The sequence below is a fragment of the Gopherus flavomarginatus genome, chromosome 1 (genome assembly GCF_025201925.1).
Source record: "Gopherus flavomarginatus isolate rGopFla2 chromosome 1, rGopFla2.mat.asm, whole genome shotgun sequence".
Taxonomy (NCBI): domain Eukaryota; kingdom Metazoa; phylum Chordata; order Testudines; family Testudinidae; genus Gopherus; species Gopherus flavomarginatus.
This window is the reverse complement of record NC_066617.1, coordinates 327,412,233-327,429,908: the sequence shown is the minus strand read 5'-3', so window position 1 is coordinate 327,429,908 and position 17,676 is coordinate 327,412,233. Positions and strand designations below refer to the sequence as shown.

The following is a 17,676-nucleotide window of genomic DNA, read 5'->3' as shown; positions in this document are numbered from 1 at the left end:
CTCCTAAGGCAGGTCTCCCCCGCCCTTCTTTAACCCCCACCTGCCCCTCCCACTCACAAAGGAGAGAAGCAGAGCGGGCTATAGCGCATGCGCACACTCTTTTATCCCAGGGAGCACCGCCTCCAGGCTGCGTCCTGACGCTCGCCCGGGAACACGTGACGCCCGCGGGCCGACGCGTCTCTTTGGTACGCGCACACAGCACAGCAGGGGCTAGTGCAATAGCAGCGCATAGAGATCAAGCGGGCGCGTGCCAGAAGATAGGAGCCGAGAGGGGACAGAAAGGAGACGCCGGGTGGCGCCAAGAACAACAACGCATCACGTGGTGTCAGCATGGCCGGGGACGAGGAGGAGGCTGCGGCGGGAGCGGCGGCCGAGTGTGTGCAGAGCCGGCGCTTGCCGGTGCGGGGCCTCATGGGGGAGTCGAGACCCCCCGCGGACTGCGCCAAGCGCTTCATCTGCTCCTTCCCCGACTGCGAGGCCACGTTCAGCAAGGCCTGGAGGCTGAACGCGCACCTCTGCCGGCACACCGGGGAGGTGAGAGGGCGGGGCCGGGCTGGGGCTGGAGGGGGCGGGGCGGGCTGCCCACCTATGGAGCCCTGCTCTCCTGGGCTGGGCTCTGCTCAGTGTCTCTCACCCCAAGATCCCAGGGCTGTGGGAGCCTCTGCCTGCTGGGCTGCCCTGGCAGGGTGAGGCTCTGGGCCGACCTGCCAGATGAACCAGGCCTGGTTTGCTGCCACCTGGGGCCATGCACATGAGGCCCTGGGGGCTGCCTGTGGGCAAGGAAGCTGGCAGGCCGCATGGTGCAGCTGGCATGGGGCTAGCAAACATGTGCTCTGTGCCTCATGCCTCTGTCCTCCTGAGGAACTGTCGCAAGCTGCCTGAAGTGCTTTGAAGACAAGTTGCCAGCACTGCTCACATAGTCCCATAGAGCCCCCAGGACTAGTGTGTGCCAGGGGCCTGTGCCTCAGATGTGCAAGCTGCCCTATTGTGTGCTTTATGGGACCCTTCTCGCCCCCACTGTAACATAACCCTTGGGAGGGGCAGCAGTGACTAACTGGGCATTTTGCAATGGCATAAGGCAGGAGTTGAGGGAGATCAAGAAACTTCAGGGCAAGGAGCAGAGCCTTCTCTTCAAGGCGGTGACTTATTTCAACAGGAAACAGTTCAGAGGAAGTGATGCACTAGACATGCAGCACTCTACTGAGCACAGCTGTGTAAATGGGCATTGGGACTCCTGGGTACCATTTATAACTTTGCTGGGCAGTATCAAGTTGGAAATCACAGTTTTCACCAGAAAAATCTGGTGTCTGCTGCTGTCGCAAGCAACCGCTGTGAGTGAGTGAGAGAGAATAAAAAACTCCTTGTTTTTCTCATCATTTTATTTTGAAGGTTTGGCAACACTGTCTTGGTGGTTTCACTTTTATTGAGGGTGCACACCCTTCCCTAAGTTCTGCAAGAGGATGTTTACCATTCATGGTAACAGTAGAACTTAAACTGGAAGTAACCAAGTCACAGACAAGAGTGTGAATTGGGGAGGGGAAGGGGTGACTGAGCATGTTTGGTGATGGTCTGCTCAGATTGGTTTAGAAGCCCTTTCTAAACGTAACAGAAAAATGCAAACACTAAATTGCCCTTTAAATTAAAAGGATTTTTAAAAAATCCTGGTATAAGAAAGGATGTTCTCTCAGAAAATTGATTTTAAAAAATTGTCACTTAAAAAAAGCCCCCACTCACATTACACTTTAACCTCTCTGTGCTTTAGTCTTCTTATCTGTGAGGTGGTGGTACGATTCACTTGGACCCTGATCCTTCAATTGACTTTGAACAGATTCCCTCCCTTGTCCTTTTTCCCTAGTGAAATCATTTGGGGCTCCCTGGGATTGCATAGTCAATTGCAGGATCGGCAACATATCGCCACAGCACTTTACAAACCTCTGATAATTCCTCAAGCTCCTTGGGTGAAAGGATCTATAGAAATAGAAAGCATTGTACCATGTTAATAGCCTCCAGCAATTTAAAAGGACGCTATCTATTTGAAATCTATAAAAGCAGCAAAGAATCCTGTGGCATCTTAGAGATTAACAGACGTTTTGGAGCATGAGCTTTTGTGGGTGAATACCCACTTCATCAGATGGATCTACTTTTAACTAACTATTTGAAATCTAGTTAATTAAAAGTAGATCCAGGTCCTTCAGGTGTCTGCCCTCCTACCAAATTTTGTGGCTTAACCATCAAACTTCCCTATTTAATTTATTTTTAAAGTTTGTGCACTTCCCCTTGTGGCTGTATGGAAAAACCACAAACAAAGAGGAAACTAACTTTAGTAAAATTGACTATACTCAAAATGCTGTCAAATACACAATGTAAACAAAAACTGCATTAGTATTTTTCTCTCTTTCAGTTAAACTATTGTAGGATCACCCTGTGCTAATTCTGAAACATTAATCATCTTGAAAGAAACTTGTCTGAACTCTAGAAATAAACCCAAAGGCTTATGGGTACAGATTTTTGGCATTTTCTTAAATTTAAAAAAAATAATCCAGATTAAAGTTTGAGACTCTTCTTTTTATCTAGGAAAATATTTTAAATGGGTTCCCATAACAGTCAGTGTGTGCAACCTGAGGATATAAAAGTGCTTTAATTTTATAAAGAGAAAATTTACGCACACTAATGAATATTTTAAACATTTTCTGTAACTGTTAATGGTTTAACACTGACTAAAGCTGTGCCCTGTATGCTTTGATTTTTTTTCTTCATGGTTCTTAAATGCACGGTTTATATGGGAAAAAAAAATCACTTGATTTCATTCATATAAGGGCAGCGTCTCCTGAAAATCAGTCTCCTAAAACAACTTACTTTTATGATTTTTAATTAGTCTCTCTCTCTTTCTTTCTGTCAGAGACCATTTATTTGCAAATATAATGGTTGTGGTAAAGGTTTCACCAGAGACTTCCATCTTACTCGCCATTTTCTTACGCACAGTGGAGAAAAACCATTTGAGTAAGTATTGTACTTGTTTCCTTCAGGCACTGAAAAGATGATCAACTGCTGTCCTATAGAAACAAACTGAAAAAGAAAACTTACTTTCAGGAAAGCCAAACAAAGTATAACACTAGTATGATTTCAGTGTCACAGAAACCAACATGAGTCGGCATGCTGCTTCAGACTAGTGAGCCATCTAGCCTGGTATCCTGTCTCTGGCAATGGCCCATACCAAATGCTTCAGAGGATGGTGGGGTGGGAGGAATCCATAGTAGATGTTTATGGAATACCCTGTCCTTCTAGCACCAAGCAGTTAGTAGTTGGCTTGTGCAATGATGCCTGAGGGTTCTAGTTTATCTAATCTAAGGTAACTTTGCATGTTCTCAGTACAAATACCAAATCCTTTACTGGAATTCTGCTAAGCTCTTGACCTCTCCTTGCTGTCATTTAAACTTTCCTGTACTACTAAAATCTTCAGCAATCGCTCCTTTATGTTTGTAATATATTAAAAATGCATATTGCTATGTACAACATTTTACATGCCTGACTAACTAGAGATGGGTGGGAAATTGTTTTCCCGTCCCAGGAGAATTTTTGAGATTTCATAAATTTTTCCTGTTGCGTAAGCAGATGAAACAAAGATGTTTTACAGGTGTTTTCTTTTTTGTTGTTCCCCCCCACCCCCAAATGAGACACCTTTGCCTGATTCAGAGCAGGGACTTGACCCTTGGTCTCCCACTTTCCAAGGAAATTTTTTAATCAAATCTGGTAAATTCACATGAAGGTTTTGGTTTAGAGAAAATGACATTTTCTGACAACAAAATCATTTTGTCAAAAAATTCCCAACTAGTTCTATTACTAATAGAAATGGGAGGATGTAGCTATGTATTTCTTACTCTTAATGAGGTCACTGAAGCAACTGCGTAAATAAACTTACCAAGTAATTCTCTTACATTTTTTGCAAATGAACCAAATTGAAAATGCAAAACCATATTAACTTGGTCAGCCAAGTCTTTTGTGCTAAACAGGATTGGGCATGGACAGAACTTGGAATACTAAGAGAAACAGGTTTTGTAGGATATTGGTGATTCAGCCACGAGTATTTTGTCTTTGGCTCACTTCTTACTTGAATGTCTCAACATAGCTAGGGAGCACTGCTGCTGAAGGGCCCCTCTTTCAAATGAGACATAAAACAGAGAACACTGGTGATTGTGTAAATTTGTAGTGTTACTCTTGGGTGTTTAAACTATCACATATTGCCCCATTTCAGTGGGTGAAGTGACTTCTATGTGGGTTGAACTCTCCTGGAGCCTTCAGGATGAAATAAACTATACAAGACTGTTTGTTAAAAGATTTCAGGAATTTTTAATACCATAATACTATAAAGTACTCCAACTTTTCTAATGCTAAGTACAAACTTCCAAGAATTGGTGTGGGTATGTGGTGGTCTGGGAGCCAGGAACCCCTAAATTTTAATTTCTGTGCTGACAGGGATTTCCACTGTAGCTTTAAATGAGTCACTTATCCTGCCATTTTATCTTTAAAATATTGATAATACTCTGTAGGAGGGTTGTGAGGTTTGATTAATGTTTGTGCAATATTTTGCAGACACTGATACACATAAGTCAGTGTTTTTTAATGAATGTATATAAAGAATTAAACTTGTTGCTCTAGCTCTTTCCCTTCACTCTCCCGATTATCTGAATACAGTATTAAGAAAGTATAATTTATTTGCAGGTGCACAGCTGATGGTTGTAATCAAAAATTTACAACAAAATCAAATTTGAAGAAGCATGTTGAACGCAAGCATGAAAATCAGCAAAAGCAGTATGTAGTAAGTAACTCTTTGCTAATACATGCTTAGCATTAAACAGCCTCCACTTAATTTAGTTAACCAAATATTTCAGACCCTGGAAACGTGAGTGCATGTTCAAATGTTGTTATAAAACAGTTGTGTATTTGGTACTGAATTTGTAATAATAGCAAAAACCTGTGGATCATATTGGCCTCTCTAACCATAACCAACTTAATTTTCCAAACAGTGTGACTTTGAAGGTTGTAGCAAGTCTTTTAGAAAACATCAACAGCTAAAAGTTCATCATTGTCAACACACCAGTGAACCTTTTTTCAAGTAAGTGAATAATTTTAATAAACTGTAAATGTTCCCATATACAATATTTAAGTGAAATAAGATGCAAGATCTTCAATGTAGGTGGATGATACAGGATACAAATAATTATTTTTAAGGGATGCTGCTAGGTTAACTTCAGGCTTAACAGCTTACTTCTGCTCTACAGACATACATACAAATGCATGTGTTGAACTATCCCTTCACTTTGCCAATCTATTCTGAGTAGCAGTCCTGTGCTCTATAACTGGAAATATTTTGTACATTCAGTGCTTTGGATTTGTTACAGCATCATCCAATTGTATAGTTTACATTTTACATATAAAGTGTAATCCATAGGTAGAATAGCATTTTCCTTTACCAGGTTGGCTCCCCTGCCTGCTTCCCCATCAGGGAGTAGCTGCTTAATTAACACAGGTGAGTGGTGAGCAAGTGTGAGTTAGGTGTAAGGACACAATTGACTTGACTGAAAAGTACTACCTTTGTGGAGTTGTACATCTCCATTAGCAAAGCAAACCCGTATTAATTGATGGAAGCAAAATTAGGTCTTTTATTTCTTATAGGTGGAATTTTCTTATGAGTTTCATTGTTACTTCTAACTATATGTAGCATAACTGAAGGAGGCAGCACAGTCCACTGGCTAGATTACAAGAACAGGAGTCCCCACCACCCCCCCAGCTCTGGTATTGACTTGTTGCATTGCCTTGGATGTATCATTTGACCTTGCCCCATTTTACAGAAGGAGAAACTACCTCACAGGGATGACATGAGGTTTAACTAAGCTTTTAAAGTCGTGGATGATACTTGCTATATACATAGAAAATCTTTCATAATTACAACATAAAGTTGTAGCTGTTTAATGGATCAGGATTATCAGAGCTGCACTGTGTAGTGTTCTATTTTATTATAAAAATATGGAGAATCCTTTCTGAAAAAATACATTTGATTGCACCTTTGATTGCTTTTGGCTCATTCGTGTCTTTGCTTTGCCTTGCCTTGTTTGATTGTTTTTAATGTATTTAACACCTAGATGTAGTCATGAAGCATGTGGAAAACATTTTCTGACTCCAAGTAGACTAAAACGGCATGAGAAGATACATGAAGGTAATCTAGTTCTCCCTCTTGCTTCAGTCACCCTGAAGTAACCACAAAACTAGCTTGTTTTTCAGTGTAGCCTGGAGGCTTGGAGATCTACAACCAGATTGAGACATGGCCCTCACTTCACGAACCAAACAGTCTAAATTGACACAAAACAGCACAGACTAATTGGATAGCTGGCTGAGGTGTAATTATAGGGTGTTGCAGCATTCAGTGTGTACCTCACTTTTAATGTAAGTGAGAACATTCACGGGCTTGGCAGAATAGCTCCAAGTGTTTTTAGTCATACTGTTCAGGTAGGTCCTTCCCAGATCACACTTTCCTTCCCTCTGAGATTATTTTGATATGGTCTAGTGGTTAAGGCACTAGCCTGGGACTTGGAAGACCTGGATACTGTTCCCTGTTCTGCCACATGCTTCATGTGTAACCCTGGGCAAGTCACATAGGTCTCAATTTTTAAAGTTACCGAGGGGCCTAAAAATGGAGATGTGGGATTTTTGAAAAGTGTCCAGGTGCTAACTCCCAACTTCTGAAAATTGCACTGGGCACCTGAATACCTCTAGAATTCTGCTCTGCTTAGCATTGCAAGGCATAAGTGACACAGCAGTTTGCCTCATTTTCAAAAGTGATTTAGGTGCATACTCTGAGTTCCATAAATTTTCAGTAAGATTTAATCTCGTGCAAATTTAGGAACTTTAAATTCATGCCCAAATCATCCATACAGGGGAGTTACAGCACATTGATGCACACAGCTATTCACACCACCTTAGCCCAAATTGGTGGGCAGTGCAGATATGCCTTCTCTCTTTTGAAAATGAGACTTAGTTGGCCGTCATTTGTACCTTGCAATGCTGAGCAGAGAAGTGCCTAAATATCTTTAAAAATCTGGGCCTAGCCTCTGACTCCATTCCTCATCTGTAATATGGTGATAGTAGTACCTGCTTACCTCACAGAGGGGCTGAGAATGAATACATTACTAGCTCCTGAGGCACTCAGATATTAATGAGGGCCATATAAGTACCTATTATAAGATAGATTGTGCTCAGTTTTAACTCCAAGTCAAGTGACTTAAGCCTAATTTAATCATACCTAATGCAAACTTGCATCTTGGCAAATCAAAGATTGGTATGTGGCTTACACTAGTAAAATGTAAGAGGACAATTATCATCACAAAATCTAGGTACAATTCCAATAGCTTAAGTATTGTAGGTCCAATATTTTGTTCCAGTCAGCTTTACAGTGTGCTTAGGTATGCTGTTTTGCCCCATCTCAGTTCTTAGTGGGAAGCCATCTAAGAACTGATGACAATCTGTGAGCCTTGCGCTCCCTGCTGAGTGCCAACAAAGGAGCTAATTGCAATGCCACTTCATAATGAGGTATCTTAATTCAGAATTGGACTGAACTACTCATTTCACATAGGACAAATAGCCAGTGGCTTTTGGCTATGAACTTGAAGTATGCTGTATAGGTAATTGATGCCATATCTGTGTATCCTAGCTAATTTTCTGAACCCTTGCAATCCTCAAATTAAAACGAACATGTTCTAGCAGCCTTACACGCTGAGGCATGCTGCACGTGCTGTGGATTTTATGTATACATTAACAAAACAGATCTCTTTATATAGTTGTGCACTTAGCATGAAAACAGTGTGGCTGTATTAGCATTGTTATAGAAACTTTAATTTTACATCTTCTGGTAAATGTACAACTCCTGTGTTGCACTCAATTTTCCTGCCTTGAAAACTGAATTGAGCAAAGGAGGGGCAACTTCAGAGTCTTGCTGCTAACTGTATATTGGTAGCAAATTTCATTTTTCTAAATGAAAGAATTTGCAGACTTTAGCAAGTTAGGGGAAAATCTCCAAAATCATGAGACTTGCATTGTGTCCAGCTCTCTTCCTGCTCTCTCAGATGATAGCTTTTTTTTTTTTATTTTGAAGGGGGGGGCGGGGAGATGTTAATGTACCAGGAGATTATCTCAGCAGCCGCCTTTGCCTGTTAGGCTGTTTGAGTGCATAGTGATGTCCAAATGGGAAAGGGATTCATTATCCTTAGCTAAAAAACATTTCATCCACTTAGAGTGACACTTCTCAATCATAAAACTTAATCAAATTGTTCAAGACTCAGAAATATCACTATGCCAAGTTTCAAAATTCTTCCTTTCTGAAAGAGTCAGTTAAGTGGAAACCTTTTTTCCTTTTTGTGGGAGGAAGAGGTAAGAGGAGGTCAGGAGGAAGATGGGAGTGCTCAAAAACCCCTCACACTCAAGAGTTTCCTTAACCATTCAAGCACTGGAAGTTAAGAATGACTTAGTTTCACTTATCTTGGACCTCTATTGAGCAGGTGTATCTGCGTATCTAACATTTAGTTGACTGATCTCTGGCAAATTCACACATTTTGGTGTATTTTCTAAACCTAAGCAATGTGTTTTAATAGGATATGCATGCAAAAAAGACAACTGTTCATTTGTTGGGAAAACATGGACGGAACATCTAAAACATATGAAGGACTGTCATGCAGGTACGTTCAGTAAAACTTGCTTTTACAGTTCTATACAGTGGCTTAAGTTCAGTGCCATAGTGTATTGGATAAGAACCCAAATACTAACTTAAAGGTTTTGCCAACCTGTTCTTTATTATTTTTATAAATTCCTTCTTTAATGATTCTCTCTATATAATTTATTACAAATTAATACAGCTTAATATGAGATACTTCTATAACAAGGGTTGGCAGGGTTTCAGAAGTGATGTCCCGAATCTTCATTTATTCACTCTAATTTAAGGTTTCGGGTGCCAGTAATACATTTTAACGTTTTTAGAAGGTCTCTTTCTATAAGTCTATAATATATAACTAAGCTTTTGTTGTATGCAAAATAAATAAGGTTTATTTTTAAGGAAGCTTCATTTAAAATTAAATTAAAATGCAGAGCCCCCCCAGACCGGTGGCCAGGACCCGGGTAGTGTGAGCGCCCCTGAAAATCAGCTTGTGTGCTGCCTTCGGCACGCATGCCATAGGTTGCCTACCCCTGTTCTATACCATTCTGGCTAATCTGTAATTGAAAAATAGTACTCAAGTCTGTCCCATTTGCCCACTGATCTGATCGTGTGTAACAGGATATAGTTCCTTAGTACAAAACATGAATAGTCTAGGATGGGAACAACATGAAACAGCCCCTGAATTTCCTTCAATTAGTGAATATGAATTGCAGACTCTCATTCTAAAGGACTGACTTGAGTTATTTAAGTCAGAACCTTCATTTGGATTTTTTTTAGTAAGTTGCTCTCTTCTTGTTTTTCACCTAGAGCCAGTAATCTGTGGTGTATGTTCCAAAACATTCAAACGCAAAGATTACCTTAGACAACATCAGAAAACACATGCTGAAGAAAGAGAAGTATGTCGATGCCCAAGAGAAGGCTGTGGGAGAACTTACACAACTGTGTTCAATCTTCAGAGTCATATTCTTTCATTTCATGAGGAGAAAAAACCATTTTTTTGTGATTATGCTGGCTGTGGAAAAGTGTTTGCAATGAAAGTAGGTATTGTAGACTGCCTTAAAATGCAGAGTATCTTCTCTTGGGTCATGTCAACATAACTTTCTTCTCAATTGCAGCAAAGTCTTGCAAGGCATGCTGTTGTACATGATCCTGACAAGGGAAAGCTGAACTTAAAAGTAAGTCAAGTACTTCTACAAACACCTCTGAGCCATTTCCTCTCTCTTCCAGGAACAAAGAGTAAATTAATTTAACACATACAATTATGTAAAATGTCTTTAAAACTAGTATTAAAATTGGAAGCTAGTCTACCTACTACTTTATTTTATGTAGGCATGCTGCAGACTTCTGAATTTAAATACTGTAAAGGAGGGCAAAGAAAAACTGAGTGTTCAGATCAGGATTTTTTTAATCTATAAAGGCTGCTAATACTGTACTGTGAATCTTTTATAAGGCAAAACAAACTCGTCCTAAACGAAGTCTGGCCTCTCGTCTGAGTGGATATATTCCTCCTAAAGCACAGCGACGAAAGGTTGAAGTGGCAACAGAAAATAAGGCTCTGAATAAACCTGCAGAAAATGAGTTACCAACTGTTGAAACACTGACTCTGCACTAGAGACTTCTGGAGACAACTTCAGCCAGAATTTACAATTGCTTTATTATCACATGGGTCAGTTTATAATGGCTTATATAGAAAACTGAGTATTTTGTTTTATAGTCACTTCAAGTATTTGATTAAAATCATTGCAGTTCACTTGGTTCAGTAGTTTCATTTCCACTCTCCTTTTTCAGAATGTCTGTCTGTTTTTCTTTTTCCCTTTTCCTGTAGTCACTTATTTCTTTGTCTGACATGTGTCTCAAAACACATGTGCTCTTTCCTTCTTTAATGACTCTTGGCTGGGATAAGTAAGTAGCTTTCTCAGGCATAGTCTCAACAATCTGATCAAAGAGCGCAAGCTGAAAATAAGAAAAATAAAAATTTGGTTATATTAACAATGAGACTTAAGCAGGTCACTCACTCCTAGTAATTCATCAGAGTAAGTGAAGAGCGATTAAAATGTTAAGTCTGGTCTACATCTGTGGCAGTTTTACAGTTAATCTGATATACCATTATCTCTGTGCTGCACTCATAGTCCAAATCAGAGCTAATAATTTATGTCTTGTCCTAGTTCTTACTCTATTCATCACCACAGTACATGAGGCTTTTAAAGTGCTACAGCTACTACCGAATCCCTCCATTTTAGAAGGCTGTTTCAGTGAAGTTTCAGTAAGCACATTCTCCTTTACAGCTATATTCTTTCCACTTGATTTTAAAGTGAAATTATAAGCATAATGTAACCAGGAAATCTTTTAATAGAAAAAGTTAGCCTAAGTTTAGCAAAGTAGTTGCAGTGGTAGGCTCAACTAGTGACTGAGTGAAGGAAACACTTCTAAAATATGTTACAAAATGTCAGAAGTAGAGAACCTGCCAGTTGGGGTCAGTAAATTTCTCTACTCAAAGTCCGCCTTAAACTAATTCATAATGACTGAATGGTGTCATAGAAGATTCTGTTTTGTACCTGCACAAGTAGGCGGAGCCCCATTCTCAATCGTTCTTGAAAAAAGCATTTCATTAAATCTGTATCAATAAAATTTTGTTCCGCTTTTAAAGTAAATCATTAACATTTACACACACAGAATTGCATCACAGTGAGACACTAAATCCTGTTCTCCTAAATTAACAAATAGACCCCACCATGAACAGATGTAAGTCACTGCAAAGTAATGTGTACTGAAACAAGGAAGCATGCCCCAGAAGCCACCCATTGACCCTCCAGTAAATGGAATTGCTAAAGAAGGTACTCCAGTAGGAGTGGGGAGGCAGAAGCTGGATGTTTTGCATTTGTCAGCAAGGTGGCCAAGTACAATAAGCTAGATTTCATGCATATTTGTGGAAGAGAGTCATAGATTCCAAGGCCAGAAGGGATCATTGTGATCATCTAGTCTCACCTTCTGTAGAACAAAGGACGTAAAACTTCCACAGAGTAATTCCTTTTGAACTATACCATCTCTTTTAAAAAAAATCCTCTTACATGAACAAAATGCCAGTGAGGAAGAATCCACCATAATCCTTGCTAAATTATTCCAATGGTTAACTACTCTCACTGTTAAACAGCTAAACCTAATTTCCAGTCTGAATTTGTTTAGCTTCAACTTCCATATTGTCTTAGGGCTTGTCTACATCAGAAAGTTGCAGCGCTGGTGAGGGAGTTACAGCGCTGCAACTTTGAAGGTGTACACATCTGCAGGGCACCACCAGCGCTGCAACTCCCTGTTTGCAGCGCTGGCCGTACTCCCGTTTTGTCTCGGGTGTAGAGGATCCAGCGCTGGTGATCCAGCGCTGGTAATCCAATGTAGACACTTACCAGCGCTTTTCTTGACCTCCGTGGAAGGAGGAAGCCTCTGGTAATCAAGCTGGTCTCCTTTCCCGGTTTGCTCTCTCGTTCCCGGAGCCCCGAGCAAGCAGGTCTCCTTCCCTGCGGTTTGCTGGGTGGCTCCGGGAACGAGAGAGCAAACCGCGGCGAAGCGGGTCTCCTTTCCCGGTTTGCTCTCTCGTTCCCGGAGCCCAGAGCAAGCAGATCTCCTTCCCTGCGGTTTGCTGGGTGGCTCCGGGAACGAGAGAGCAAACCGCGGCGAAGCGGGTCTCCTTTCCCGGTTTGCTCTCTCGTTCCCGGAGCCCAGAGCAAGCAGATCTCCTTCCCTGCGGTTTGCTGGGTGGCTCCGGGAACGAGAGAGCAAACCGCGGCGAAGCGGGTCTCCTTTCCCGGTTTGCTCTCTCGTTCCCGGAGCCCAGAGCAAGCAGATCTCCTTCCCTGCGGTTTGCTGGGTGGCTCCGGGAACGAGAGAGCAAACCGCGGCGAAGCGGGTCTCCTTTCCCGGTTTGCTCTCTCGTTCCCGGAGCCCAGAGCAAGCAGGTCTCCTTCCCTGCGGTTTGCTGGGTGGCTCCGGGAACGAGAGAGCAAACCGCGGCGAAGCGGGTCTCCTTTCCCGGTTTGCTCTCTCGTTCCCGGAGCCCAGAGCAAGCAGGTCTCCTTCCCTGCGGTTTGCTGGGTGGCTCCGGGAACGAGAGAGCAAACCGCGGCGAAGCGGGTCTCCTTTCCCGGTTTGCTCTCGCGTTCCCGGAACCCCCCTTGAAGCCGCCCAACAGCGCTGCAGTGTGGCCACATCTAACACCACTTGCAGCGCTGGTTGCTGTAAGTGTGGCCACTCTGCAGCGCTGGCCCTATACAGCTGTACTAATACAGCTGTAACAACCAGCGCTGCAAAACTTTAGATGTAGACATGGCCTTAATCTAGACGAGGGGTCGGCAACCTTTCAGAAATGCTGTGCCCAGTCTTCATTTATTCACTCTAATTTAAGGTTTTGCGTGCCAGTAATACATTTAACAGTTTTTAGAAGGTCTCTTTCTATAAGTCTATAATATATAACTAAACTATTATTGTATGTAAAGTAAATAAGGTTTTAAAAACGTTTAAGAAGCTTCATTTAAAATTAAATTAAAATGCAGAGTCCCCCAGACCAGTGGCCAGGACCCGGGCGGTGTAAGTGCCACTGAAAATCAGTTCGTGTGCAGCCTTCAGCACATGCAGTAGAATAATGCAGTGTTAAAAAATTTCTAGGCAATGTGTGAGATTTACTTGTGTAAATGCATTGTTCAGATTATCTCGGTGAAGAGACAATTAGTCCTGAAGGGTGGTGTCTGATAAATGGAAATAACTTCACTTAAAAGGAAGCAGCAGGTTTTTGCCCTCTGTACTAATGTCACCACCATCACATACTGGTAAGAGTATACTGTCAAAGGAAGAAAGCAGTATTATACCTGGAAACACTTGAGACTGGTAGCCTTATTGAATACAGTTGGCTGATCAACACTTTAAAAAACCTTAATATAGCTTACCATCTTTTCTGGTCCATCTTCAACATTTCTTTGCTGTACAGAAATTCGGACATGATGCTTCTTATCAATCCACTGCTGAATGTGTCTAATTTTGGTCTCTAAGTCATGTTTTGCAATAGTTGCAGAAAAAGTTAACTCCTTCAGCTGAACAGGCCCTGTTAAAATATAACCAATAATATATAGGCTTCAAACTAAGTTTAGTAGTGTTGTGTACACCCCTATTCTGTGTTCTAATGCACTGAGGCTACTGGGAGGGTTGGGGGGGGGGGAGTACAAGTCAGACAAGTGTCTTCACTCTAAAGAACCCATCTTGTCTACTCCATTAAGAGTTCCCTGTCTTACCTGTTTATCATTCTTTTTGCCCACTCACAATACCTTATGTCCTCATATCTTGCTCATTACCAGGCCGCCGCCTCCTATGCTGTTCCTTATGCTTGGAACATGTTCCCTCTACCATTATGACAGGCCTTTCCTCCTTCAACATCCCTCTTAAAGAGCTCTCTCTTCCATAAGGCTCATAACCATTAACCAATATTAAACTAGAGATGTGGGGTGGTTGTTAGCCTTTCCACCATCTTACCATTACCATTTCTAATCACTCAATCCCTGTTCTTTAGACTAACCAGGTTTGGTCAAGGTCTGTCTCAGATGAGGCTGAGTATCACTCAGGTACTTAACAAATAAGGCTGGTCCAAGGTGTACCTGGCCATGAAATGTATGAATTCCTAATTATGCTTTTTTAAATATAAGAAGGCTAAGTGTTTTCCCACTGTATAGTTCAGTGGAAAAACTTTTAAAAATTAGTCATCCCTCTCCCCTCCATTCTGTTTCAAAAGATCAAACAGCCTTGAATTCTGTTAGAAATAAGTCCCTGTAATAGCATAAATACAACTCACTCTCCTCCCACCTCTGCATATGCTCTTAAATATCCATTAGTACAAACTTCTTTTTGTAGGTGTTTTAACAAGAGCTAACCAAAACTGTTACAGTGGTGCTACTGCGGTAGCTCACCTGTCTCAAATCAGTAGTAAATAGCAGAAAACATCAAAAAGTGTGAACAATTTCTTAGTTTGCATGAGGATAAGCCAAGATAGTCAGACATCGCTATATACAAACATATCCTCTAAGTGCTCCATCTTGCCAAGTTATCAACCCAATAATTTAAACTATGGGTACAGAATGATTTATGAGGAAAAAGTGAGTAATTTTGGTTATTTTACATTAAAAAGTGGAAGGGTCCATTTGGAACACTGTAAATACACTGCTATCAAGGCTTCCAGATTTTCTCTCTCATGTTGAGCAATGTTTTGTGACTATCGGTGACAAAAGTATGCTTCTTATAGATATGGTATATTCAGTTGTGAAAACTGTGTGTCATTTATAAAGAAGTTTGCATTCATAAAAATTAATGATCATTTAAAAGAACAGAAATTCAATATGAATGCCATGGTACCAGAATCTAGGTCATTCATTTATATAAGTACTTAAACAAGCCAAAATATTAATTATGAGAGCATAACAGAATGGTTTTCTACATTAACTCGACTAAACTGATTTTTCCTTTTTCAGCATGCAAATCCAAAATAACATTGACTGTGATGACAGTATTCTGGATTTCATTGATGTAACAAACAGGATTTGATCTACTGCCACTACTTCTAATACAGCAATTTTCAAAGTGTTTAATATTATATTAGCAAGGCACCTACCAGCTTTTGAACTTGCTTTTTGCTTCTCTCTACGTTTGAGCTGCTCTTCATGAATCTGCTTCCCAGTCATTAGTCTGTACACTGGAGGCTCTTCATTTTCACGCAGTGGAACAAGCTTCAGATCACGCTCATTCATGAGTCGAATCACATCTCCCCTGTGCATATTTCCTAAGCTGTCCCCATTTTCGCTAATTACATGAAGGATCCGTTGAGGAATTTTCCTCCCAATGCTTCCAAATGTTTTTTGGGCATTTGTTTTTTTTTTCTTTTCTTCTGGTTTCTTTTCAGCTTCTTCAGTTGTACAAAATGATTTTGTAGGTACAAACATAAGTCTCCTTTTAGCACCAGCCATCACCATCAGTGCTTGAGAGAATGTTGTCTTTTGCATGGTTTGCACCAAAAGAATGTCCAAGTATTTACTTATGCAACTAGTTTCATTCCTTGTGGCTTGATGTATTAATTTCCTTAGGCAAAGGGCAGCCATTCTGAGAAAATGGGGAAAAACAAACAAACAAACCTCTAGTCATTAGTTAAAAGACCTAAGTCAAGGTTGGCAGCCCTAATTTTTAAACTATCCTTTCATTTGTTTGCAAAGTCATGCATTTTTTGATTTAATAAGACTCAAGGTGCACAGTCATCAGCGATCTTACAATAATAAAGTGTTCATACAACAGAGAAAGAAGGTTTGGCAGGGAAACCATTTCAAGTTTCTGAAGGGTCATTATAAATGGAGTTTTTTTCCAATATTTTAAAATGTAGGGTCTACACTTATTTTAAAGAACCCCAAAGAGTTATGTGAGCTAGCTCATTTACTACTGTAACAACAGATAGTTTGTCATAGTCTGGAGGGGTGGGTTTTGCTTTTAGATAAAGTCTCAGCATTTGAAGTTACATGCACAAATGAAGAAAATTGGATGGAAAATCTGACAGTGGACCCTCTCTCCTGGTGCTGCTGGCACCCTCGATTAGAATATTTTCTTTCACTTATACTACACTGACTCAGGTCCACCAAGACACTCAAGAGTAGTTGAGGTCTGTGCATCATAGATTCATAGACTCTAGGACTGGAAGGGACCTTGAGAGGTCATCGAGTCCAGTCCTCTGCCCTCATGGCAGGACCAAATACTGTCTAGACCATCTCTGATAGACATTTATCTAACCTACTCTTAAATATCTCCAGAGATGGAGATTCCACAACCTCCCTAGGCAATTTATTCCAGTGTTTAACTACCCTGACAGTTAGGAACTTTTTCCTAATGTCCAACTTGGATCTCCCTAGCTGCAGTTTAAGCCCATTGCTTCTTGTTCTATCATTAGAGGCCAAGGTGAACAAGTTTTCTCCCTCCTCCTGATGACACCCTTTTAGATACCTGAAAATTGCTATCATGTCCCCTCTCAGTCTTCTCTTTTCCAAACTAAATAAACCCAATTCTTTCAGCCTTCCTTCATAGGTCATGTTCTCAAGACCTTTAATCATTCTTGTTGCTCTTCTCTGGACCCTCTCCAATTTCTCCACATCTTTCTTGAAATGCGGTGCCCAGAACTGGACACAATACTCCAGTTGAGGCCTAACCAGCGCAAAGTAGAGCGGAAGAATGACTTCTCGTGTCTTGTTTACAACACACCTGTTAATGCATCCCAGAATCACGTTTGCTTTTTTTGCAACAGTATCACAGTGTTGACTCATATTTAGCTTGTGGTCCACTATGACCCCTAGATCTCTTTCTGCCATACTCCTTCCTAGACAGTCTCTTCCCATTCTGTATGTGTGAAACTGATTGTTCCTTCCTAAGTGGAGCACTTTGCATTGTCTTTATTGAACTTCATCCGGTTTACCTGAGACCATTTCTCCAATTTGTCCAGATCATTTTGAATTTTGACCCTGTCCTCCAAAGCAGTTGCAATCCCTCCCAGTTTGGTATCGTCTGCAAACTTAATAAGCATACTTTCTATGCCAACATCTAAGTCATTGATGAAGATATTGAACAGAGCCGGTCCCAAAACAGACCCCTGCGGAACCCCACTTGTTATACCTTTCCAGCAGGATTGGGAGCCATTAATAACTACTCTCTGAGTACGGTTATCCAGCCAGTTAGGCACCCACCTTATAGTAGCCCCATCTAAATTGTATTTGCCTAGTTTATCGATAAGGATATCATGCGAGACCGTATCAAATGCCTTACCAAAGTCTAGGTATACCACATCCACCGCTTCTCCCTTATCCACAAGACTCGTTATCCTATCAAAGAAAGCTATCAGATTGGTTTGACACGATTTGTTCTTTACAAATCCATGCTGGCTATTCCCTATCACCTTACCACCTTCCAAGTGT

General features: G+C 41.1%; 2 protein-coding genes across 2 annotated transcripts; one reads left to right on the top strand and one right to left on the bottom strand.

Annotated features, from left to right (window-relative positions):
• The first annotated feature begins 177 nt into the window (after positions 1 to 177).
• GTF3A (general transcription factor IIIA) lies at positions 178 to 10,451 on the top strand. Its single transcript, XM_050937297.1, has 9 exons — positions 178 to 534; positions 2,900 to 3,000; positions 4,720 to 4,816; positions 5,025 to 5,113; positions 6,141 to 6,214; positions 8,643 to 8,726; positions 9,509 to 9,738; positions 9,817 to 9,876; positions 10,152 to 10,451. Exons 1-9 carry the CDS (start codon positions 331 to 333, stop codon positions 10,311 to 10,313), a joined length of 1,101 nt encoding a protein of 366 aa, XP_050793254.1. The 5' UTR covers positions 178 to 330; the 3' UTR covers positions 10,314 to 10,451.
• MTIF3 (mitochondrial translational initiation factor 3) lies at positions 10,337 to 16,568 on the bottom strand. Its single transcript, XM_050937316.1, has 3 exons — positions 15,345 to 16,568; positions 13,636 to 13,790; positions 10,337 to 10,654 (listed from the first exon to the last, which is right to left on the bottom strand). Exons 1-3 carry the CDS (start codon positions 15,826 to 15,828, stop codon positions 10,439 to 10,441), a joined length of 855 nt encoding a protein of 284 aa, XP_050793273.1. The 5' UTR covers positions 15,829 to 16,568; the 3' UTR covers positions 10,337 to 10,438.
• Positions 16,569 to 17,676: the final 1,108 nt, after the last annotated feature.

Bases quoted from the DNA above. Each gene is read 5' to 3' on its own strand.
- GTF3A (XM_050937297.1), top strand. From the start codon at position 331: ATGGCCGGGGACGAGGAGGAGGCTGCGGCGGGAGCGGCGGCCGAGTGT. The intron at 3,001-4,719 runs GTAAGTATTGTA...ATTTATTTGCAG, and splicing joins AGTGGAGAAAAACCATTTGA to GTGCACAGCTGATGGTTGTA. The intron at 9,739-9,816 runs GTAGGTATTGTA...TCTCAATTGCAG, and splicing joins GAAAAGTGTTTGCAATGAAA to CAAAGTCTTGCAAGGCATGC.
- MTIF3 (XM_050937316.1), bottom strand. From the start codon at position 15,828: ATGGCTGCCCTTTGCCTAAGGAAATTAATACATCAAGCCACAAGGAAT. The intron at 13,791-15,344 runs GTAGGTGCCTTG...ATATTTTAACAG, and splicing joins AAAAGCAAGTTCAAAAGCTG to GGCCTGTTCAGCTGAAGGAG. The intron at 10,655-13,635 runs GTAAGCTATATT...TCTTATTTTCAG, and splicing joins AAGATGGACCAGAAAAGATG to CTTGCGCTCTTTGATCAGAT.